This window comes from Herpailurus yagouaroundi, unplaced genomic scaffold (assembly GCF_014898765.1).
Source record: "Herpailurus yagouaroundi ecotype Mexico unplaced genomic scaffold, PumYag 164, whole genome shotgun sequence".
NCBI lineage: Eukaryota > Metazoa > Chordata > Mammalia > Carnivora > Felidae > Herpailurus > Herpailurus yagouaroundi.
Window position 1 is genome coordinate 10,472,110 of NW_024412405.1, and position 25,869 is coordinate 10,497,978.

The 25,869-nt window shown below is 38.3% G+C and overlaps 1 protein-coding gene across 2 annotated transcripts in view; it reads right to left on the minus strand.

The window, feature by feature from the left end:
- Window positions 1–25,869, minus strand: part of ITGBL1 (integrin subunit beta like 1) — a 206,581-nt gene that overhangs the window by 84,561 nt on the left and 96,151 nt on the right. Inside the window, exons 6-8 of one of the 2 annotated variants that reach the window (XM_040487121.1) lie at window positions 23,749–23,889; window positions 13,461–13,607; window positions 8,265–8,461 (exon numbers count right to left, since the gene is read on the minus strand). In XM_040487121.1, coding sequence (XP_040343055.1) covers window positions 8,280–8,461; window positions 13,461–13,607; window positions 23,749–23,889 — 470 coding nt within the window. In that variant the 3' untranslated portion in view covers window positions 8,265–8,279. Of the gene's footprint in view, window positions 1–8,264; window positions 8,462–13,460; window positions 13,608–23,748; window positions 23,890–25,869 lie in introns of those variants that run through there. The other variant, XM_040487122.1, reaches the window with a different exon arrangement.

Genomic DNA, 25,869 nt, shown 5'->3' on the forward strand with positions numbered 1-25,869 from the left:
ACTCACTGGAAATGCTGAGGGCCCTGACATTAATTGTCTTATTTATTATTCTTTCCTCAGCACCTAGACTGGTTCTAGGCACATAACAGGATGCCAATAAGTATATGTTGAATGCGTGAATGAATTAATGAATGAATGAGTAAATATTGATCTTGTTTTCTCTATTAAATTCTGTGTCCTTGAGTTCATCTACTATGTCTAGTTAAACCCTTGTAATCCCTTACAATGGCATATTAAAGTTAACAAAACAATCTCATATGCACTATCTTAATTGCTCCTCGCAACAACATTTTAGAGGAAACAGAGAAGTTATAACACTAATTTTATAGCTAACATAACTGAGCGTCCATAAAGCTATAAAAAAAATGTTCCAGGGGCACACAAACAACAAATGGCACGAACACATCTTCACTGTGAAGGTGTCATGAGCCAGAAGGCCATCTCCCTAATTGTTGCCCCTACAGAGGCACATGTCCTCACAAGGAAGGTGGCCGGCTGCGTAAGGTTATAGATACAGAGAGGAAGCACAACGGTGGCAGTGTGTGAGCCTCTCTACCCAAACAAGTAGAAACCGATGCCTGTTCCTAGTAACGTTTGGGAACAGGGTGGAACAATGTCAGCTTGTAGCAACCCTCTTCCCACCCTTGTGTAGTCACAAGACCTCAGGCTTCCCAGCAAAACTAAGATCTCATTTACCAGCGATCCCTCTGGATTTTTCTCTTTATGTAGTAGGAGCATCCAGAAGAGTGCATCTAGACTCAAACATGAATTATGCCATTTGGGTTTTGCTACTGACTCTTTCATAATTAAACTACACTCAAGAGCATAAAGTTATGCAAGTCTGTCTCACCACTGTGACTATAATTGAATAGTAACTTAATCATACCCAGACTTCTGGCAAATTAATCAAATGAAGCAGTATAAGAGACTTTCCAGTCACCATATACTTCATATCTGCTTGCATTTTTTAAGCTAAGAGTCTGTTATATATACATATTACATATACATATATGTAATATGTATATATATGACTCATATATATATGACTCATACATATATATATATGTATATATATAACTCATATTTCTTTTAAACTCCTTCGGTTAACTATTGTACAATATAGGGCCTTAGGAAGAAATCCAGAGAAATACATCCTAGCAAAGAATTTAATGTCCTTATAAAGCACTTTACATATGACCTCAAATATTTGCTATTTCATCCTTGAGACCATTCAAACCTTAAATGGCTCACAACTGTACTATGCCAGACCATTTGGTACTATTTACAAGCATCCACATGGCATGGATATTTTCAGCAGCATAGAGGCCAGAATTATTTAGAAACTTAAATAAGAAGCCAAAGAATCTCGCCTTTCCTCCTTTATCCAAATAAAAGGCATCACATGAGAAAAAAATATTTATGGAGAACCAATATCTCATCCATCTTAACTGTTATATTCCAAATGAAAGGATGCCATAAGTGAAGAATACATTACTTTGTACCCCAAACAGTCACTCTGCAGAAAGCAGAGCCTAGAAGAATACTTGGCTAGTCACCTGATTCTCGTGAGGAATAGTCAGCTCTGTCTATCCAGTTAGCTATGCAAAACCAGAGAGTCTGTTGTGAAGGTGATTCAGAAAATACAGGCATGGAGCCCATGAGAACAGACAGAAAATGTAAGCATCCAAATGAGTCAGAAGACAGTCAAGTTCACTTACTGTGGACAGAAAAGAAAGGAGAGGGAAAGTAGCCTAAAGAAGTTAAGTCCACAGTCACCATCAGGGTTTTGCTGCCACTTTAGCCTGTGACTTGCTAGCTCAGATACCTAGCTGGTGGCAGGGCCCACACTTAGAGTCACCTACCTCCATACCAATAACCTACTATCTTGCTTCATGACATGATGACCCTTTGCCATTTAAAACACATGGGTGTGACGAATGGCTAAAGAAGATGTGATATATCTAGATAGATGATAGATAGATAGATAGATAGATAGATAGATAGATATCTCCTATATATAGCTATCTCCAATGGAATATTACTTAGCCATAAAAAAGAATGATATATCACCATTTGCAACAACGTGGATGGAACTAGAAGGTATTATGCTAAGCAAAATAAGTCAGTCAGAGAAAGACAAATACCATATGATTTCACTCATACGTGGAATTTAAGAAACAAAATAAACAAGCATGGGGGAAAATAACAAAGACGCCGAGAGACAACAGACTCAGAGAGAACTATAGAGAACACACTGATGGTTATCAGAGGGGAGAGGAAGGGAAGATGGGTGGAATATGTGATGGGGATTAAGGAGTGAACTTGTCCTGATGAGCACTGGGTGTTGCATGCAAGTGTGGAATCACTAAGCTCTACACCTGAAACTAATATTATACTGTATGTTAACTAACTGGAATTTAAATAAAAACTCAAGAAAAAATATTTTAAAAATAAAACACATGGGTATGTGTTTAAATATCCAGTACAGGTAATGTGTCCCTCAAGATACTAATCTGGTCGCTAAAATCCTGTCATGTTACTACTTTGCTATCATGAATGACTTTTAATAAAACATCCACTTTTGATTTGTGCTTGTGTTTTCCTATTCTGTCGGTAAATAAGTAAACCTGATTTGAGAGGCAGAAAGGAGAGAGAAAGATACATGAGAGACACTAACATATGTGTCTCATTCACGGAAAGATCCAAATCTTGGTAACTGTAGTTATGTTAAACTTGGCATTTCAGCAATGACACGGTGGAGTGGTCACTAAGCAAAGTTAACCTGGCATTTCTATGACATCATTTTAGCATATTTACAATCTGTGTTTACAATGTGTGTCTTTCTTACTAACAGTTAACCTCCTAAGAAAATTATGAGAACAAGAGCTCTGCAAAGAAGTTGATTTTTCTGTCTCAAACCTATCACAACATGGGGAGAAGTGGGGGAGTGAGGATGACATTTGCCCCAAGGCTGTCACCCACTATTTTCTTTTTCTTTATTTATCATCAAAAGTGAATTTTCTTCTTGTTCCCTGCAAAATTTACTCTCTTGTTAACTCAGTGTTTCAGTGTTTCTCTTCATGTGGTTCCCTCTACCTGGGACACACTTTTTTCAAAATCATTATCTGTCTAAGGCTACTCATCCCTACAGACTCAATTCCAGCTTCACTCACTTCATGAACCATATCTGCACCCAAATTTATTTAGAAAAGAGTATCTTCCTCCTCTTACTCTCAAGATACTCAATCCCCTTTCCCACCACATTTTGTCACATTTACCACAAATACTTGGTGTAGGGAGCAGCAAACTTTTTCTACAAAGGGCTAAATAGTGAACATTTTAGGCTATGTGTGCCATACATTCTCTGTGGCAGCTATTTAACTCTGCCATTATAACAAGAAAGCAGCCATATGCATACAAATGAGCTTGTCTGTGTTCTAATAAAACTTTATCTGTAAACACAGAATGCAGGCCTCCTGGTCCTAGTTTCCTGACCTCTGGGTTAGCATAGAAATACAATGTAGGGTGGTCAGTAAAAATCAGGTTGATTAAATCTTGTAAACAACATCACTAATGAAAATAGGATGCATGGGTTAGCTATGTGCTATCATATGATTATATATTGAATACATCCATTATGCAAATATTGCACAAGGGCCAGTCCTATCAATTTTTAATAATATCTTATGTGTCCAAGAGGAAAATCATAGGGTTCTGATCAGCTATATGATCTTAAAGCCTAGACAAAATGATGAAATTCTGGCTCATTGGCTTTCTATTAAAAAGAAAATCTAGGGGCACCTGGGTGGCTCACTCGGCTAAGCATCCGACTTCGGCTCAGGTCATGATATCGCAGTTCGTGAGTTCGAGCCCCACGTCGGACTGTGCTGACAGCTTAGAGCCTTGAGCTTGTTTCAGATTCTGTGTCTCTCTCACTCTCTGCCCCTCCCCCGCTCATGCTCTGTCTCTCTCTCTCTCTCTCTCTCTCTCAAAAATAAACATTAAAAAAAACATTTAAAAAGAAAATCTGTAGAGTATATGGTTCCGTGAAGATTATGGCTGATAGCCAGACCAGATTGTTTCTTATTAAAACTATCTGGTTTGCATTTTTATATTGAATAAAATTAAGTAAATAATTGCTAGAGCACCACACTACCTCTTTCACTATGTGTTTAGTGTTTTAATAGAAACAAATAAATAACTGTAGTAACAAAATAGTCATAGTTGTCACACATTTCAAGCTCACTTAAAGAAATTGGGATTGAATTCATGTTAAATTTTCTATTTTCATTTCAAATAGATTTTGACAATATTTGTTGCAGGCCTTATGAGGAAGTTTCTTTGCCAAAGAATTTCACTGGTTTTCAATTTATCACATAAAAATTATGCAAAATGTAATAAAAATTGTCTATTTATTTGGATCGATTCCTATCTTTGACACAATATGCTCTGTTGCCATAGATAAAACATTTAAACAAGATCGTTGACTGGAACACACAAAAAATATTCATTCTATCTTGGAAGTGATACAGTATTCTGGACTACAGATTAGAAAAATCTCAGGTAAGTAAAAAAATACTATGTAATTTTCCACTGAAATATCTTCTACCATCTTTTAAAAACTCAAAATTATTAACTTCAACTTCTGAATTTCTTCCTCTCCTCTAGGTTCTGTTGAATATAAAAATAGCAAGAAGAAAGGCAATAAAATAAAGAAGGGGGAATAAGGAACAAGGATAATTACTTACCCACTGGAAAAAGGAGTCCTTAAACAATCACCTTGTATGAGATTGTCATTTCTATGCAATTTGGTTCTTTTAAATTCTTTTTAGCAATTCACTTCAATATACGCAAATTATGCCTTTAGTGAACACTGCTTTTTCATATAAATGAGAGATTTAACACTGGATTTAATCAGGGCCTTCCAGGAAGCCACCAGTTCTGGTCACCTGCATTTTTGGCCTCCTTGAGGATAGAAAATGACCCAACACACAGAAGTCCCGGCACCTCATGGGAACACAGAGAAAGAATGCTGGAAGCATCATTGTTACTTCTCTCTGTATCCCAAACTTTCTGTCTCTGCACTATCTTATAAAAAGTCATATAAATAACATTTACATTCCTGTGGTTTTGTGAAATATAGGATGCATATACAATTTCAGACATTCCAGTAAGTGTGCCTAAGTACAAAAAAAGCAAATAATAAACATGCTTTTCTCCTCCTAGGTACCATCCTACTATTATGGGTCATTCCATGACAATAGAATTAAAAGCCATAGTAGACAGCACAACGTGCTCAGAGATCCACGGAAGACTGCCTGAGGATCCACAGAATGATTTGTCATCATTTAATATGACAAAATACAGCCTTGTTTCTGGCATGATTTACCAATTCGCTGATATTTTCCCCATTTGGTACATCTCTAAAAGCAGCTCCTTTCCTTCTGGATAAGAAAGAGTAAGACGTTAATGTTACAGGGTTATTTCTTCTTCTCCTTTGGCTGCGGTCCTTAACAACTATGTTTGAAATGCTATAATTTACCATGACTATTCCTCGAGCACCAGATGATGTAGTGATCAATCCATCTAAACACTTAGAACAGAGTAAATCTGAATCCTGCATGCTGTCTTGAAATACTGCGGGAAGAACACACTGGGTTCCCTTGTTTCTTGAAAACCGGGCATTTCTCACTGCAGCTAACTTATAATAAGGTACTTAATTACGCCACTGAGAATTTTTAAAATAGAATCAAAAATCACAATAGGTGGTGTGGTGCTTAATTTAAATGTTTGGAGGTCTACTCTCTTAACAAATTTGTAAGTCCATAATACTGTATTGTTTGCTATAGGCACTATGAAGTACAGCAAATCTCTAGAACTTACTCGTCTTGTGTTGCTGTAATTTTATACCCATTAAACAAGTCCCCATTTCCCCCTCTGGCAACAACCACTCTATTTTCTGCTCCTATAAGTTTGACTATTGTAGACATCTCTCTCATGTTAAGTATCCCGAATGCACACACACACACACACACACACACACACACACACACACACAAGCATGTACCCACAATACAAATACACAAATACAAAGGGACACAAGGACATAATCTTGGATTGTGAGCAATTTAATCTGTGAGTATTCCACAAGATGAACAAACATTTCTCATAAATTTTAACTTGACCAACGAGCGATGACTTGCAAATACCAGTAGTATGTGATGCCCAACATCACATGATCACAACTGAGCCAATAGTTCTTGGAATTCATTTTGATATATGAGTGATTTGGATTAAAAGCATGTTTCCAGAACGAATTATGCTCACAAACCAAGGTTTTACTGTATTTGGAGGCATAGATATATTTATGACCTTGATTGTGGTGATGACATCATGGGTGTATACATACATCCAAACTCAATAAATTGTTTACATTAAATATGTGCTATCTTTTGGTTTATCATTTATACTTCAATAAATCTACAAAATAATTTAGTAAAAATTACAAAGATCCACCCTCCCAAACAAAGTCTTTAAAATACGTTCGTTGGAGGACTTTCCTTGTCTGTTCCAAAAAACATCTCTGCGCACATGAATGAGAAAAATTATGATTCAGTTGTCAAAAAATCAGAGTAAAAATCACATAGGTTAAAAAAAATACATGCCTAAAGGGAAACTTCTCTGAAAAAATAAAAAGAAAATTTAAAGATGTCTTTTGCCAGTAAAAGAGATAAATTATCTCTCAAATTGAAAAATCTCCAGATGGTGGGAATTTGGCATGCTATTATTCTTTGAAAGTATGTTTCTAGCTAAGGGAATTGAACCAACTTGCTTAATTCATTAATTAAAATGTACTAATTGATAAAAATGAGGACATAGTTTCTATTTTCTAAAAGCTACAATATTAAATAATTAGCTTTAATTTATCATTCTTCCTCCACTTCCCACTTTCCCTTGTGGGAGTAAATGCTTATGTGTGTTTAAGGACTAAAACATACGCAAAACCTCTTAGAACAAGTCTGATGAAAGAAAACCAAAGGGCAGAGAGGACAAGTAAAAACATGTGAGAACAGACCAAACAAAAAGATGACTTAGACACAAGGACAAATGATGATCCAAAAAGGCAAATACAGCAAACACAAGCTTCTGAATAATAATGTCTGTAGATACATCATTTGTTTGATGATTACAGAAGTCAATGAAAGGAGTTTAATAAATGGTGGGCTCATAAAACTAAGAGCAAAATGTATCAAGAACAGCTTAGTATTGCAGTTGTCACCATTGGTGAGTGAAGGGAACCTTTGCTATGTTCCTGGTAGGAGGGTATACTAGTCCACTTTTTATAGAGAAAATTATTTGTTTGGGTAATTTTTTTATTGAAAATATTTATTATATTGGTATACATTTAGATGTACATTCTACATCTAAGAAAAAATTGTGCAAATTTTCTGCTACAAGAATGTAAATTACAGCATTTAGAACTTGAACAAAGTAAGAGATGATTTAGATTATCTAATAGAGGAGGAATGATTAGATTTGTTTGCTACAACTATACTAGGCAATCTATACTATAGATACTATACCATACCATACCAGGCCAGACCATACCAGACCAGACCATACCTTACTATACCATAGATACTATACTACAACTATACTATCTATACTATAAATACTACACTATACTATATTATACTGCTATACTATTCTATACCATACTATGCTATAGATACTATACTACAACTATACTAGGGAATCTATACTATAGATAGTATACTATACTATACTATGCTATGCTATACTGTACTATACTATATCTTACTATGCTATAAATACTATACTACAACTATACAAGGGAATCTATACTATACTATATTATATTTTACTATGCTGTAGATACTATACTTGTACTATACTAGGGAATCTATAGATAGCATACGATACTATACTATACTGTAGATACCATAGTATAATATGCTATAGCTACTATACTGCAACTATACTAAGGAATTGATTATACTATACGATACTATATATACTATATACTATATATATACTATAATACCACAACTATACTAGGGTATCTATACTGTAGATACTATACTACAGATACTACACTAAACTATATTAGGGAATCTATAGTATAAATCTATAGTATAAATGCTATACTATATTACTACTATATACTATCCTATCTTATACTATGCTATAGATACTATACTACAACTATGCTAGGGAATACGATGCAGCAACATCAACGATTTTGCATAAAAATGTTTTCAACAAGGAAATGTAGTCATTACATATTGCTCAACCAATTGGCATGTTAAAAGAACGAATACATGATCTAAAACAACAGTTCTGGAGTTGGACGGCTTGTAATAAAAGTTTGTATAAAAACTTGCAACTCTAGCACTTACTATGTAAGATGGCAAACTATTCAAATTTCCAGTTTCTTTTTCTGTAAAAAGAAGAATAATTATACATCCTACTTCATTGTGTTTGGGGGATATTAACAAATGACAATATATTCAATGTTCTTACCATTTTCCCTGTTGAAGAAGTACACATAAATGCTGTTCACAGAATAGCATAAATACATCATTTGTAAAATATACACATGAATATTGATAGTGATAAGATATGCATATGGTTATAAACCTCAACTGTTTTTTCTCCTGATCTCTCGGAGTTTAAGCATGATTTTTTGTGTTTGCTTGTTTGTTTTAACTTCATTCGCTAAATTTTGGATGTGCAAGAGTATGAGTCAGGAGTTCTGTTGCAGTAACAAAAAACTGTAATATCTCAGCTGCTTAAGACAGCATTTGTGGTACAGTTCTTCAGGGGTCAGCAGAGGTCTCTTCAATCCTCATTCACAGACCCCACCTCCTGGATCAGCGACCATCTCAAACACTGCAAGTCCCCACACGGGGACAGGAGGGATGGCAAATCTCTCACTGCCTCTCAAACTTCTGCTCTGGAGTGACACACATCAATTTTGCTCACATGTTTTGGCCAAAGCCAGACACCTACTCAGAAGGAGAACCTCAATAAAAATAAAAATTTATTCTTAGGTCAAGGAGAATTTAAAAGTAATGTGTAGCCTATCAGAAGCCATTTCAAGTTTTTGAGCAGAACACTGGTAGAAGACTAGAGAAAGTTATCTCCTAGCTCCAGTCCCTGGGAGCAGAAATTAGGATGAGTAACTGTGTATCCAAATCGACTAGATGAGAGTCCTCTAAACAAAGATATATATAGGCAATAAGGAATCGAAATCAAGGAGTAATAAGGGTGCCTGGGTGGCTCAGTCAGTTGAGTGTCTGACTCTTCATTTCAGCTCAGGTCATGATCTCACATCTGGCTCTGCGGAGTCTGCTTGGGATTGTCTCTTTCCCTCCCTCTCTGCCCCTCCCCCGCTTGCACTCTGTCTCTCTCAAAAATAAATACACTTAAAAAAAAGCAATCAAGGAGTAACAGGATTAATAGAGAGTTTAAGAGATTACCTAAATTATTCCCCTATTTTCAAGATGTAATGATCACACTTAGTCATCCCCAGCAGAAGCAAGTGATCTAATTTAATTTCTGGTGCACAAATGCCTTCACCTAGCCCCTCAGGTGGACTACGCTGAGGAGCATCAATACATTCTGCTGGGAGAATTTTTTTTTCCTTGGCCCCAGCAAGCAATCTGCTGAGGCTCTCCGTCTTGAGAACTGCTGGGCCCTGTAATTGCTTTCTTCACTCATGTAACCACAGCTGCAGTTGTCGTTCATAAATGGCAAAACTAATCCTTTAAAAGTTTTCAGACTGGCCATTTGCTTTACAGCATCCAATGCCAATGAGTTTGCAGATGTAGCTGTGAGAAAAGAAGGGTCTCTGATCACTGGTCTGAGCATTGGACTGGCTCTCCTAAATCCTTGGTCTTCATTCTCAGAATCCTCATATTTTGTGATGGTTCCCTGGGAAATCACTCCACTCATCAATACCTTCTTTTCCCTGCAAGGACACTAGGGAAGCTTATTATTGATCTCTAAAGTACTCTAAAAAGCTTAAATGAAATAAAAAGTATCATAATTTTATACATTTATTCAACTCCTTTTTAATAAAATAAACTTTAAATATGTGCTATAAATATGTAACTGATACATTAGTGACTATCTAGGAAGGTAAGAGACAAATACATGTTTGTCAGAGTTATCGAAGACTGACATCCACAATAATTAAAATCCACAGGACTTTTCTTGCACTAACACTGCATTAAAAAATTTAGAGACAAATGAAAAACAAGTGATGTTCTATGTTTGAGATATACCTTATATGCTTTTCTTATTTTTCTATCATATAATTTGTTACTTTTAACAATGAATGAATGGATGACAGTAGTGTGAGGGACATTCATTTTTAATCGTTGTTCCTTTAAAAGCATGACAGGCTTCCTCAAGCTTTCTAATGACAATATTTTAAAGTGTGTTGTTGTTGTTGTTGTTGTTGTTGTTGTTGTTGTTGTTGTTGTTTTGTGAGAAAGAGAGAGAGTGTGGGGGAGGGCAGAGAGAGAGGGAAAGAGAGAGAATCCCAAGCAGGCTCTGCACTGTCAGCACAGAGCCCAATGTAGGGCTTGAACCCATGAACCGTTAGATCATGACCCAAGCTGACATCAAGAGTCTGGATGCTCAATCAACTGAGTCACTCAGGCACCCTGATGATATTTTATTAATGCAGACAGAACAGTAGTTCCCCTCTGGGGTTACTGGTGAAAATGGGGCAAGTCAGAAATAAAATCTCTGAAATGAAAATTTCCTTCTACCCATGCCCTAACCTTCTACTTATAACCATTAGGGATACATATCAGAGTATGGGAAAATACCTACAGAGCAAATAATCTTAAGGACTTTGTCTTCTACATAAAGAAAACTCTAAGTAGTCAAAAAGGCAAACGATTATATATATGGGAAGGATGTAAGGAAACTGCAACCCTCAGGCACTGCTGGTGGAAATGTAAAATGGTGTCACCACTTGAAAGACAGTTTAGCTGTACCTCAAAAAGTTAAACAGAGCTACCATATGACTCAGCAATTCCACTTTGACCTGTATGTCCAAGAGAAATTTAAACACATACCCGCACAAAAATTTATTCGTGAATGTTCATAGAACAGTATTCGTGATGGTCAAAAAGTAGAAATGACCCAAATGTCCACTAAGAGATGGATGGATAAATAAACGTGGAAATCCACGCAAATGAATATTATCCAGCCAGCAAAAGAAATGACGTACATGGATAAACCCTGACAACATTATGCTAAGTCAAAGAAAACCAAAGACAAACAGATCACATATTTTGAAATACCCAGATTAGGCAAATCCCTCGGGACAGGAAGTAGATCCTTGGTTTCTAGGGATTGAACAGAAAGGAGAATGGGGAGTGACTGGTGAGGAGGCACAGGACGGGATTTCTTTTAGTGGTGATGAAAATGCTCTGGAACGAGGTAGTGGTGAGGATTGCATAATTTTATAAATATACTGAAAACAGGGGTACCTGGGGGGCTCAGTTGGTTAAGCGGCCAACCCTTGGTTTCTGCTCAGGATTACTGGCTCTCTCTCTCTCTCTCAAAATAAACAAACTTAAAATAAATAAACAAATATACTAAAAGCCACTAAGTTGTATGCTTTAAAAGAGTGGATTTTATGGTATTTGAATTATATCTCAATAAAAAAATTCATTTCTCCAAAAACAAAACTGCAAAACAAAATGAAATTTCTGGTCTAGCGTTCAGGTAAAAGAAAGTATTTCTCATTTTCCTCTTTCATGAATAAAATCTGTAATAATCTCAATGACTAGTTCCTCCAAAGGCATATTGCATATTAACTTTGCCATGTTCATGTGAGAGGTGAAATTGTTATTTCTTATTTTGATAAATGAAAATAATGGAACCAGCTTTCCTCTAGCTGCTTTTCTCCTCTTCCAGTGTGCCCCGATCCGGAACCAAGACCACACCTGAGGCTACGTGCCTTCTAAAACAGCATCAGTTTATTCAGCCATCTATTTACACAATGCTTTCTCAAAAGTCAACAACTTCCTCAGTGTAATGTTAATGAGTTTCAGAAATGTCAGTGGACAATTAAATGTCTCATTCAGAAAGTTTTGAGCAAATATCCAAACTTTTTTTTTTTAGGAAGTGTACTCTTAATCTCGTTTATCTATTTTGCTCATCCCTGACCCTACCCCTCTGGCAATCATCAGTTTATTCTCTGTAAGAGTTAGTATTTCTGTCTCTCTCTCTCTCTCTTTTTTAATTTGCTCATTTGTTTTGTTTCTTAAATTCCACATGAGTGAAATCATATGCTATTTGTCTTTATCTGTCTGCCTTATTTCATTTAGTATAATACTCTATAGGTCCATCCCTGTTGTTGCAAATGGCAAGATCTCATTCTTTTTTATGGCTGAGTAAAATTCCATTATATACATACATACATACATACATACATACATATATACCATTTCTTTATCCATTCATCCATTGATAGGTTGTTGGCTATTGTAAATAATGCCACAATAAACACAGTGGTGCATATATCTTTTTGAATTAGTGTTTTCATTTCCTTTGGGTAAATATACAGTAATGGAAATACTGTATCATATGATAATTTCATTTTTAATTTTTTACATTTTTAATTAAATTTCTATTTTCCACAGTGGCTGTACCAATCTGCATTCCCATCAACAGTGCACAAAGGTTCCCTTTTTTTCCCACATTCTCACCTACACTTGTTATTTCTTGTCTTTTTTATTGTAGCCATTCAGCTAGGTGTGAGATGATATCTCATTGTGGTTTTGATTTGTATTCCCCTGATGATGAGGGATGTTGAACATCTTTTCATGTGTCTGTTGGCCATCTGTATGTCTTTTTGGAAAAATGTCTGTTCAGATACTCTGGCCATTTTCAAGTCAAATTATTTGTTTGGGTTTTTTTTTGTTTGTTTGTTTTTGTTTTTTGGTGTTGAGAGTGCAAGTTCTTTATATACTTTGGATACTAAGGATACTCATGGATAGATCATTTGCAAATATCTTCTTCCTCTTCCTTTCAGTAGGTTACTTTTCTGTTTTGCTTGTTTTGTTTCCTGGGAAAAACTGGTTTTTTGTTATTGTCGTTGTTGTTGTTGTTTTTAATGTAGCATTGAACTAAACTGAACTGAAATTGAACAGACCTCAAAGCTAAACTGATCATGTAAGAGCACGTAGGTGTGGGCATGTGTGTACACCTGCACGCATACAATAGAGAGGGAAAAAGAGAGAGATTATACTTCTCCATGTACTTTCAGTCATGAAAACTGGATGTATTATTAGTTCTGAAAAGACTAACCTTTCCATATTCAGGGATCTCAGCTATCTCTTAAATAAGGTATATATGAATTGAGTGCATTTGACTCATAGGAGGTGGTAACAGGCCTGAGAGCCCTCACTTACCCCTTCCAGAGCAAGGTAGATCCGAGCTTCCTTGGCACCTTCTGATGCTCTCCTCTGCTGACAGTGGGCAGGAACGTGGGTGCTCACACTTTTTCCCATACCAGCCTACTTTGCAGTCACATCTTCCACAATTACACTGTCCGTGACCTTCACAATGAGAGTATAAAAAATAAGAAAAAATAGACAATGAAGTCAGAAGTCAGAAATGAATGGTTTCTTTTCAACAGTAAATATCACAAATAGCCAGGATCTTCGTTAACACCATATTAAACATTAAAGCAAAGGCACATTTTTCTCAAGTTCTTTAATACCTGGTTTACACTGATTGATCATGAGGAGTAAAGAAAAGCAACAATTCCCTATAAGATAGATGGGTTTGTAGGGCTATAAACTTGAATCCATCAAAATCCAGGTGCTTGCGATTGCATTGGTCTGCTGGGGCCTAAATGGAGTATGTGATGGATTTGGTAATTAATTCATGTGGAGGAGAGCCATTGGAAATTGAAAACAATTTGCTTTTGAAATAGGTCTTATCATGTAGAGGCCCCCACACTTTATTTTCATTACCATTTTTCTACACACGACATGCTTAGCCTAGAGACGCTTAGTCTAAAACAAGTAACGTCTGTGGAGTTCACATTCCCTGAAGATCAATGTAGTATACACAAAAGAGGTCAGGAAAGATATTAAAGTTCTTTACACACGGTCACAGAGCCTGTAAAGAATTGTGATGAGCAGTGGCGTGGTAAAGCAAAAAAACAAACAAACAAAAAATGGCCTACATTATCAATCAAATAAGTGGATCTAAATCCTGGTCCTGCTATCTATAGAGTAGGGCTGGTCAAATGTCAACTTCTCTGAGATTTAGCTTCTTCATATTTTTTTGAAGTTTATTTATTTATGTTGAGAGACTGCGCATGAGCAGAGGAAAGGCAAAGAGAGAATTCTAGGCAGGCCCTGCACTGCAGGGCTCAAACTCATGAACCGTGTGTGAGATCATAACCTGAGCCGAAACTGGACTCTTAACCAATGGAGCTGCCGAGGCGACCCTAGTTTCTTCATTTTTAAAGAAGATAATAATACATTATCCACATTTATCAGGAAGTACATAGTATATCTTAAAATGCTACATAAAAATGAGCTATTGTTATGTTTATTCATTTGAGTCCACATAAGTAAACAAGTAGGAATAGAAAGGAAAGCAACAGAGTTGAGCTTTCCTTAACTCCTAATCAGCATTCAGATATTCATTATTACTGTGGATTTCTATAATTGCTGCAAAAAATGCATGAAAGATTTTAAAGGAAGTGGAATTGTACTTTTTTTTAAGTAAATCAAAGATAATACTAATGAATGAAATTCCATGCTCTTTCGTTTTTGGCATCTGATATTAATATAAACCATACAATAAGGAAACTGCCCTTCAGTGAAGACTAGTGTGTTTTCTCAATAGTCTGTGAGGTGTGTGGGCAGATATCTATCATTTGAGTTGGAAGAATTGGACAATCCACATATCTGGAAGCTTTTCACCATCTATTAACCTGGTTCGTCATGGAACGAATCATAAAATCATAGGTCAAAGTGGAATGAGATCTTAGGGATCACTGAATCCAAATTTTGCATTCAATGCTACATCCAATTCAACCTACATTTATTGATCACTCACTATGTAACAGACTCTAAACAACAAATTGCTGTTGTCCTTAGTACTCTGCCTTTGAGATCATCATTTTAAAGGAAACGAAAATTAAGATTGTTAATAAATATGTATCACATGTCAATGGGATCACTTAAACCTTCAAATATCAGAGTTTCTATTGTACTAGTTTAACTTATTGGCAGTTATATTCCAGAGGTTGTTGGACTTTGTGGCTCTTTGTTATTATCCTAGAAGTCCTTACCCTTCTTCTCAACCCTCATGTAATTTAAAGCCAAATTTCTAAACAGAGCCACATTGCAAAAACATAGATAAATAACAATGCTAAAACAGATTTCAACATTTGAAGTACAACAAATCCTGATTTTTATAGAAGCCAAATTCTTGAAGACAAGAGGTCTCATTTTGAGGACAGTCAGATCTGTCATGAGGATATTGAACAAAGAACAGAACACGCTGCCATTTGTGAGAGACGAGCTGACACTTTAACAATAACAGTGAACAACAGGGTTATGGTGAAAGGGGAAAAAAGCTTTACTCTTAAAAGTCTGAAGTAGCTGGGAATGTTAGAAAAAAACACCCAGTAGGCAAGGATGCCAGGCAATCCCTAACTACCCAGGAGAATGCCCTCACACACCTGGTGGGCAGGCCTGGTCCCCAGGCGTGGAACGAAGCAGGAGCCTGTGTGGAGGGAAAGCAGTGACCGAGGACAGACCCTTCTCAAGTTCTGTAGCTGGAATACAGCCTTCAGAGCAGCCACTGTTTTCTATCTCAGGTTTGTTCACATGTCAACATTTCAAACAAAATTGGTGGCGGAATAAAAAATTCATGAAGACGGTCAGAAGTTATGAATAAGAGGTTTTTAGAGTTAAGATCTGGTCCAATGAAGATCAAAAGAAGTCAGATGAACTATGAATGCAGTGACACAGTTTGAAAAAAAACAAACAAACAACAGGGCTGCTCTAGACCTAGAAGACGAAATCTCTGAAACTCTTTCACCTTTATGCTCCAAATTCACTTTTGTTCTCGTATTGTTTTCCTCACTCAGTGTTTAATCTCTACACTTTCCTCCCTAATGTTATGCAATTTTTCTATCCCTTTGCTATCTCTGTGCTCTAATACAATCACTGGGGGTGGGGGTGGGTGGGTGAGCAGCCTATGTGGTCCTATATCTCTATTTCCTGTGCATTTAAAGCAGCATCATGAACATTCTCAAGAATGAGTCCTATAAATTTATGCATCACCCCCAGGCATCACCAACTCCAAGCAAAACTGGGAAGAACACATACAATGTGTCCTCACTTTTGCCACTTGTGTGATGAGCCCTACCTAACTTCTGGAGGCTTCCCCAGCCTCAGCCTTCACCCAGTCATCGAGTGTTATTGAGGGTTATTGACCCTCAGGAACCCCGCTGTAGTCTATTGCTTATGCACTGGAATGAATTAATGAGACAGTATCACTACTGTGATTGGTTGCAGATGGAAAGCTTTTGCCTTTAAATAGGAAAGTATCACAGTGGGGAATATTATCCAGTTCAGGATGGCCATAGCTCCTCCCCAAATCACCCACTTATGAGTCTTCTCTACACTATGCCATCTGAAGTCAATATCAACGTTTATTTATTTTGGGACAGAGAGAGACAGAGCATGAATGGGGGAGGGGCAGAGAGAGAGGGAGACACAGAATCAGAAACAGGCTCCAGGCTCTGAGCCATCAGCCCAGAGCCCGACGCGGGGCTCGAACTCCCGGACCGTGAGATCGTGACCTGGCTGAAGTCGGACGCCTAACCAACTGCGCCACCCAGGCGCCCCTGAAGTCAATATCAATTGAACAAGTTTGGGCTGAGGAAATAAGAGTTATTAAAATATGAATAATATTTCATATTTAAATATTTTTCATATTTCAACCATCCATAATGAATGAAATTACTGAGAGTCAGAAAATGTACGGCAATGGCTCTAAATGGTGATAGCAGGGATGTAGACCGTTTCTTAAAGTTTCCATTGTTTGGGGAAAGTAGAAACACCTAAATCAAATATCCCAGTGAGGATCACAGAGAAGCAAATGTGGAAGTAATAAAGCAAGGTTTAAATAATTCTAGTCTAATATGATGAAAAATAGTATTGACAGCAGTATTGTGAATCTAAATGTTTATTAGTGATTAAGTTAAAGCATCAACCTAACTTTTACTTTCACAGTAATGAAGATTATGTCCTACATCTTTCAACAATTCCAAATCATGTGCTGTCCAAATATATTTCAGAATATTATGGATCTCACTTTAAATGAAATTGTACCTTTTCTATAAAATCCTTTATGATATTTCATCAGTGGAATTAGGAAATCACTTAAAAATGCATGGTATTGATATCAGATTCTGAAGCCGGTATTGAGCCTTTCAGAGGAGACAGGAAATTGTAAAATGAAATAGTAATTTCTCTCCTGGAGTTACTGTTTCTCAAGTGCAGTATAAAACTTATGCCAAAGATGGAGAGAATGAATTATTTTATAGGATAAAATGAAAAAGATGAAAATGCTTGGTTTTGACATATAAAAAAGAGTTTAGAAACGATTATTTGTTTAGCATGAAAATCCTTTAGACTGCCATAATATATACAACAAATCTTTTCTAAATAAATAGTGAAAGATGCATAAAAGAAAAAATTATATCTGTGTTTTTAATCTAAATATGTCACTAGTCCACCTCCTGGCCCTTATCTCCTTTTATCTTTCAAATGAAAAAATTAGAAGTGAATTTTACCAAACTGAAATTTCATACTTCTGTGTTAGTTTTTTAAATATATAGGTTGATTGATCAATCGATAGGTAGATAGATATGGCTTCCAGGAGTTAATTTCATGGCTTCTAAACAGTATTCCTCTAAACTCTGAAACTCTGTAAACAGAGGATCAACAAATACAGAATGTTGTTGTTTATCCTTGATACAAAACATGTGAAGAATTCGCATTAGGGAATAGCTCTCAGAAGACCTATGACCTGCATTACACACACACACACACACACACACACACACACACACAGAGCAATGGAAGAACAACACGGTGCCTAGCATTGGTAAATGGGATGGTAGCCCCATCTGTACCACATGGTCAGGCAGTGGGCAGCATGGCTAGACGCTACGTGGCACCATGGCCACGTTGAGCGTGTAGGAGCTGGAAAGGCTCTCAGGCCATTACAGGAGAGGGTGTTGACACTGAAACTTGTTTTTTCCTTTGTAATCACTGTGCTCTTTTGAGTGAAGCCATTTCAGAAATATCAATCCACGGCAAATGTAGTTGCATCCATTCCAGACAAATGTTCTTTTGCTGTACAGGACATTTCTTTCTTTTATAATGATCAAGACTGCTCATGAACTGGAATCTGACTTTTTCAAGTAGCTTCTTACAAAGCAATATAAGAACCATCAATCGGAAAAGTTTGGAGGAATAAATTAGATCTAACTAGTACTTGCTACATTTGATATATTTGATTTTTCTTTCAAGATAATGCAAACTGAATATACTTAATCATTTCCTTCAGTTTCTTTCCATAATGCTTTGGTAATCCACAATGATAAATTTCCTCACATAATACAGTTCTTTCAAATGATTCCACTTTCCAAATTAATGGAACTCTAAGCCAGCACTTTTTCGGGTAGAGAAGACAAGTTGAAAGATCAAGTTTAAGGTCACACAGCAACATATTTTAACAATTATGGGATTTGGGGAAATAGACCAGAGTGTAAACAGCTATTGGGAATAAAAGTTATTTCAGAACCAGGAAGTAAATTCCGGGGGGCAGCAGCTTATATAACTAACAAAACAAACTGTTGGCACACTTCAGGATGGCTGGTCATGCCCTGGTCATTTTAGTGACTCTCAAATACTGTTAACAGTAACATCTTTGAGTTGTTGTGGATGTGTGTGTACACGAGTGTGTGCATGAATTATATCTGTGTATGAAGGAATTGGTACACACACACACACACGTACACACACACACACACACACACACACACTATGTAGATGATGAACAACAAATAGAAATGAAAGAAGAGGGGCGCCTGGGTGGCTCAGTGGGTTAAGCATCCAACTTTGACTCAGGTCATGATCTTGCAGTTCATGGGTTTGAGCCCTGCATCAGGCTCTGTGCTGACATCTCAGAGCCTGGAGCCTGCCTTGGATTCTGTCCCACCCCATAACCGTCAAGAATAAATACGCATTAAAAAAGAAAGACAGAAAGAAGAAATAAATAAAACTGATTTATTTGGAGCAGGGAGCAGGTTTTAAAATACTATCTTCTGTATCCATGATGTAGCAGATGTAGTAGGCACAAAATATTCACATTTCATTGTATTACTGAATAGATGAATGGACAGGTGGAAATGAATGAATACAATGAGAATGTCAATTAAAAGAGCAACCCACCAGGAGAATCCCTGGGACTTAAATAAGACGAACACTGTCAGGATGGTAACAATGGGAGCTAAAAATAAAGCTGCATTTCAGCTGAGCCTTATTACCTTCCAGCCTTACATAAATCACTAGAGAACGTTGACATAGTTGGGTTACTTCTGTCTCCTAACACAGAGGCACCAACGTGGCACCCTTCCTGTGGTGCAACTCAGACGGGCAATTAGGAAAATTGTGGAGACTAATAATTCGCTAAACAGAATGTACAGAATTCAACAGATTTAATGAGAATGAAAAAATACTGGGGGTGGATACCTGCCTCACATCACAATGACATGCAGAGAAGCTTAGTTTTATAAGAATTTGAGCATCCGGAGTAAAATTGAAGAATTTTGTTTGCATCACTTGGAGATTAAATTACACGAATACTTAGGCTCTGAATGTGTTTCCCGATGACACTTAATGGCCACATGAACTCTGTCAAGTTAATCTTTCTGAACCTGTTTCCTCTCCTGTTAAAATGCAGATAACAATGTCTCCCCCTCTGAATTAGGGTGAAGGTAAAATGGAATAAGGTGTGTGAAACGTACTAAAAGTGTGGAGTCTCAAAGCAAATTTCTTCTTCCCTAAATTCCTTTTTCATAAAAACGTTTATTTATTTATTTTGAGAGAGAGGGAGAGTGAGCAAGAATGGGGGAGGGGCAGGGGGAGGTGTGGAGAGAGAGAATCCCAAGAAGACTCCACGTTATCAGCGCTGAGCCAGACTCGGGGCTCCACCTCACCAACCGAGAGCAAGAGTCAGATGCTCAACCCACTGAGTGATCCAGGAGCCCCAAATTCCTCCTTTGTTTTTTAAAATTTTTTTAAGTTTCTTTTTTTTTTTTTTATTTGAGAGAGAGAGCGAGAGACAGAGAGCGAGCAGGGGAAGGGCAGAGAGATGGAGACAGAATGTGAAGCAGGCTCCAGGCTCTGAGCTGTCAGCACAGAGCCCAACGCAGAGCTCGAAGTCAACCGACTTCAGACACCCAACTGACTGAGCCACCCAGGCACCCCATCCAAATTCCTCCTTTTAAATGTGGGAGGCTGGCTGTGGGCATTGGCCATGCTCAGTTCACTTCAACAAAAGAATGATAAAGTCACGATTGCAGACTGATGTCTGAACCAGCCCCCCCTTCCCACACCCAGGGGTCTACCCCTGCAGCATGGAGACCCCGTGTAAAGTGTAAAGGGCTAAGCACTCCTCCTCAGCTCCTCCCATGACAAACCTGACCAACCACAGCCATCACTGCCCAACTGCTTCACTGTCCCTGAAATCTCCACGGATAGGGAGGATTGGAAAATGTGAGAAAGAGGAAAATCGGGCAGAATAAGGAGGGAAGGAAGAAACGAAGGGGAAAATTTCAGGTTCCAAGGAGGCCTCTTGATGACCTTCACCTGCCCAACCTACTGGAGTAACTGAGCCCAAATGACACGCAGTAGGGAATCGTGCTTTTATACAAGGACTGAAGTGTCCACTGAAGTGTCATTGTCCATCTTCACCTTGTGAGCCCCCTCCCTCACAGTGAAACAGAACAGCACATGGGACCCTGAGCAGTCACTATAATGTAGCAATTCTGAATTTTTCAACCTCACTCCAAAAGCAAGCTCATGGGTTGATCAAGGATGAACGTCCCCTATGCAAAAACAAAAACAAAAACATTCTATCAGAAAGTCCCAAACTTCCTTTGGAATAGGGTCCAGTTCCACAGCAAGGTAAAAAGACCACCAGTTCTGTGTCTTGCCAGCTTTCCCTTCTGTCACTTGGGCATTCTGGGAGTAAATAAAATGATTCTAGTCCCCTGCACAGATCACACACCTCTACTCTCTTTGCCTAGGACATGTTCCTCTCATTTCTTTTTACCTGCAAGCCTACCTTTGAGGTAGGGTAGGGGTAGACATGTGCATGGGGATACAAAAATGTCAGCAACGCATGAGTCATATGTCACCACCTCTGCGAAGAGCCTCATCACCCTAAGTAAAGTGTCAAATAAGCCCACGCCCAACTTTCTCTACATATCTCACTTATTCAGTTTATTTGTTGCATCTCCAGCCCACTGGGATGTAAATTCCATGAGAGGGGGGATTTTATCTGTTGTGTTTGTTGCTATATCCCCAGCATTATGGCCAAATGAGTAACAAATGCATGCCTAAGCAAATCTCCCATAGCACCATGTATTAAAATTACATGTTTATGTGGCAGTTTTGTCATTATTATTTTTTTAAAAAAATTTAATGTTTATTTTTGAGAGAGAGAGACAGAGCGTGAGTGGGGGAGAGACAGAGAGAGGGGGAGACACAGAATCCAAAGCAGGCTCCAGGCTCTGAGCTGCTGTCGGCACAGAGCCTGACGTGGGGCTTGAACCCATGAACCATGAGATCATGACCTGAGCCGAAGTTGGATCCTTAACCAACTGAGCCACCCAGGCACCCCATGTCATTATTGTTTTTTTTTTTTTTGCTTCGTATTTTGCTAAACAGTAAATTTCTTGAAGGTAGAAGCTCCAATTTTTTGTTTGCATTTTTGTACCATAATATCTCACATAGTGCCTCCAGCATAGTTGGCTCTCCATAAATGTTTGTCATATTAAATTCAAGTTTAAACGAAGACTTTTTTCAGTAAGGAAAGAACCTTTACATTTCTTCAGATTCACAGACCTCTTTAACATTTTGATTCTGTCTCTTAACTGTGAGGCCTTCCGCAAGTTATGGAACTTCCTCGAACCTCCATAACCCCAATAGTAAAATGAGAAAATATCCCCACCTCATCGACTTTTAAGAAAAATAAGTGCAACGACCTGGAAAGTGCTTAGCACAGTGTCTGGCATAGAGACCTACCCAAGAGATGCCAGCTGTCTCATTTCCATCGTGCAGATGATGGGGATAATAAAGAACACTCGTATACAATGAATAACAGAAAAATCTGAAAAGGGCATTTGCCCCAAAGAATAGTGTTGACAAAATGTTCAGGAGACTCTCCCGAGCATCAGAGATCATCAGAACAGGGAAACCCTTCTGGGAGCACAGTGTTAGCAGCAGGCTCCCCTCAGCCAGGCCAGACAAGCCTCTGCGGCTGTGGAATCGTGATTAAATAGGGCAGCTTTTTCATTTCCCTTTTGCTGGCAAACTTTCAGGAGACAGTGGACTTTCCTATCTACTTACACACCAATCAAGCAGTCAGGCTTAAAAAGATGTATGTATATATGTCTCTGTCTTCTGGATTGTCAAATATGACCGGACTGAAAATCCATAACTCCCATTTTTGCTCAGTGACACTTTTTCAAACAAATCCAACCGCTTTCTTTTTTTCCTTTGCACCGTTAGAAGTTCTGGCAGAGTGTGTTTTGGCCTTTGCACTCAGGCTGCAAGCTCCGTAAAGTCAGAGGTCATGTTTGTCTCCTTCACTGCCAGAGCCAGGAGCCCAGATGCAGTCCAGACCCTGGTAAACGGTGTCTGCTCTATAAATGTTTATAGAATAAAATTTTGGAATCCAATTATTGATATTTAATCCTACACTAATCTGCGGAGTAATTTTAATATATAAATTATACTAAGGAATTAATTCATTAAAATATCCTTGAGAGGGGCGCCTGGGTGGCTCCATCGGTGGAGCGTCCGACTTCGGCTCAGGTCATGATCTCACGGTTCATGGGTTCAAGCCCTGCATCGGGCTCTGTGCTGACAGCTCAGAGCCTGGAGCCTGCTTCAGATTTTGTGTCTCCCTCTCTCTCTGCCCTCCCGCACTCACACTCTGTCTGTCTCTCTCTCAAAAATAAATAAACATTAAAAAATAAAATAAAATACCCATGAGAACCATATTATCTGAAGTTTTGTAATATATGACTGTAGCTGTTCTCATGGTCTCCATCCTGGACACTGTCACCTGGACTGCTGGTTTCGTAGGCCTAGAGATGAGCAACCCATATCTGTGGCAGATGGTTCTCCTTGGGGGGAGGAGTTAGACTAATTTTAGCAAAGTGAGCCCTTTCATCCCTTGTCTTGGCCCAATGTGTAAATTCTCTGAAGACTTTCCAAGGCACCAATAGGAGCACTGTGAATATCAAACGCTCTCCATGCACAGATTCAGTTCTCTTACAGTTTCTGTGAGAATCAGAAAGAAGCTTGAAAATAGGGAAATGAATTTTTTTTTTAATTTAAAAAAGGGAGCGAGGAGAGCACATACCTGAACAGAAGTCATCAGAGTATCTGTCATAGACGGCCCTACAGTCCCTTTCGTCACACTCACAGGTGTCCCCGTGAATATCTCCCCAGTCTCCAGTTGGGTCAACATCGTGGCAAGAACATTCACCACACACACAAGTCCCTGGATGAGAAAACAATTGTATACGGTTTTAGCGAAGAAACACCATGAAAGAAAGCATCTTGCATGTTGCTTTTTAAAATCTTTTGTTTACTGTGTATTTGGAAAATACATACATTGGATAAAAACATTCTACAAAGGAAAAATACCAGCTAATGTGGACAGCAGAGATTCTTTAATAGAAGTTATTTTCTGTGTCTATTATTGAGTGGGTTGTGGGATGTGCCCTTAGCACAGTAGTGGTTTCTTTCCAAAACAGCATCAAAACAATGAATACGAGTTAGAATCCCAGCCCTCAAGAAATCTGCAACGTATCTGACAAAAGAAAGCTACTGGATGACTGTAGGGTCATGTACCAAAATGTAAAAGGTGGTTGTGCCTGGATTTTTAAAGTATCTGTATCTGGGGGCACCTGGGTGGCTCAGTCGGTGGAACGTCTGACTTCGGCTCAGGTCGCAATCTCACAGTTCATGAGCTTGAGCCCTGCATCGGGCTCTCTGCTGTCAGTGCAAAGCCTGCTTCAGACCCTTTGTCTCCCTCTCTCTGCTCCTCCCATGCTCAAATACTCTCTCTTTCTCTCAAAAATAAAATAAACATTTAAAAAAATAAAAATAAATAAATATCTGTATCTATGTTTTAAAAAATGAATACCCTTGGCTTTCATAATAGTATGGCTGATGTGGGTGCAGGGGATAAGGATAGGTATATGCTAAGGTGAGTCCAACCTGACACTGAATAAACGATTTAGGCGATACAGGACACTTGTTCTATCCCTGATTAGCTGTGTCTACAACAAAGGTTTTCTGGTCCTTGGAGATGGGCTAACAAGGAAAAGGAGGTAAGCCTGTGCAGGGATTGGTGTCTCTCTCCCGCCCCCCACCTTCCCCCCACCCCGGAAACAATAATGAGGAAGAGTGCCAGGGGAGACACGGATGGTTCCTTCTGAGAAAAAAAAAAAAGACATATTGCTGTGCCTCCTCCAGACTTGCCTTCAGGAACCCCCGAAATCTCACTGCTACCCAGCCTCATTTGAGCATGCTGCCTCCCAGTCTGCTCTGCCAGATCTCCAAATCAGACAGCTCCAAGTGCAGGAAAGGACAGGCAGAAGGTGAGACCTCAGGGGTTGGCGAGTAGTGTGTGTCTCTCTCAGAGCCCACACATCCCTGCTGCAGAACCGGCCCTGATCCACAGCCCAACCATTGCCATTTTTCTCCTCTTTCCTTTCAACATCTCACGGGAACACAGCCCAAGATTCCTATACTGACATCATGACAGTGATGACTGGACCTACTGAATAAGAAGGACGCGGACAGAAACATGTCCTTATATAGAAAAGGAAAACATAACATGAATTAGTGAGCTATAGAGTCAGACCTATTCTGCATACGTTAAAAAGAGGACTTTTCTTTATAATTTTTCTTCCAGCTTCAGGCCTTTTGCTTTCCTTTCCCTATGTATAGAAATTTGGCCCATTTTACTCTTCTGCATTAATTTCTTACGCCATTTTTTGAAAAGGGAAAATTGGTTGTATGTTAAGGTTTCCCACATAAGCATTACCTGATAAAAAGCACCATTCATCTACAGAAATTAAAAAATATAATTTTCCAACTTTCCAGACTTTTGTAATATTAAAAGAAGGAAATATGGGGGCGCCTGGGTGGCTCAGTCAGTTGAGCATCCAGCTTCGGCTCAGATCATGGTCTTACAGTTTGTGAGTTCGAGCCTTGCGTCGGGCTCTGTGCTGACAGCTCAGAGCCTGGAGCCTGCTTCCAATTCTGTGTCTCCCTCTCTCTGCTCCTCCCCTGCTCATGCTTGCTCTCTCTCTCTCTCTCCTTCAAAAATAAATAAAAACACTAAAAAAAAAATTAAAAAAAAAAAGAAGAAGGAAATATGGTCACTTATATATACCTTCAGGCAGGCAACAAATGGTCCAGCATAGTTCTCTTTTATCTGCCAGTACAGCTAATAAGGGGAAAATGACAA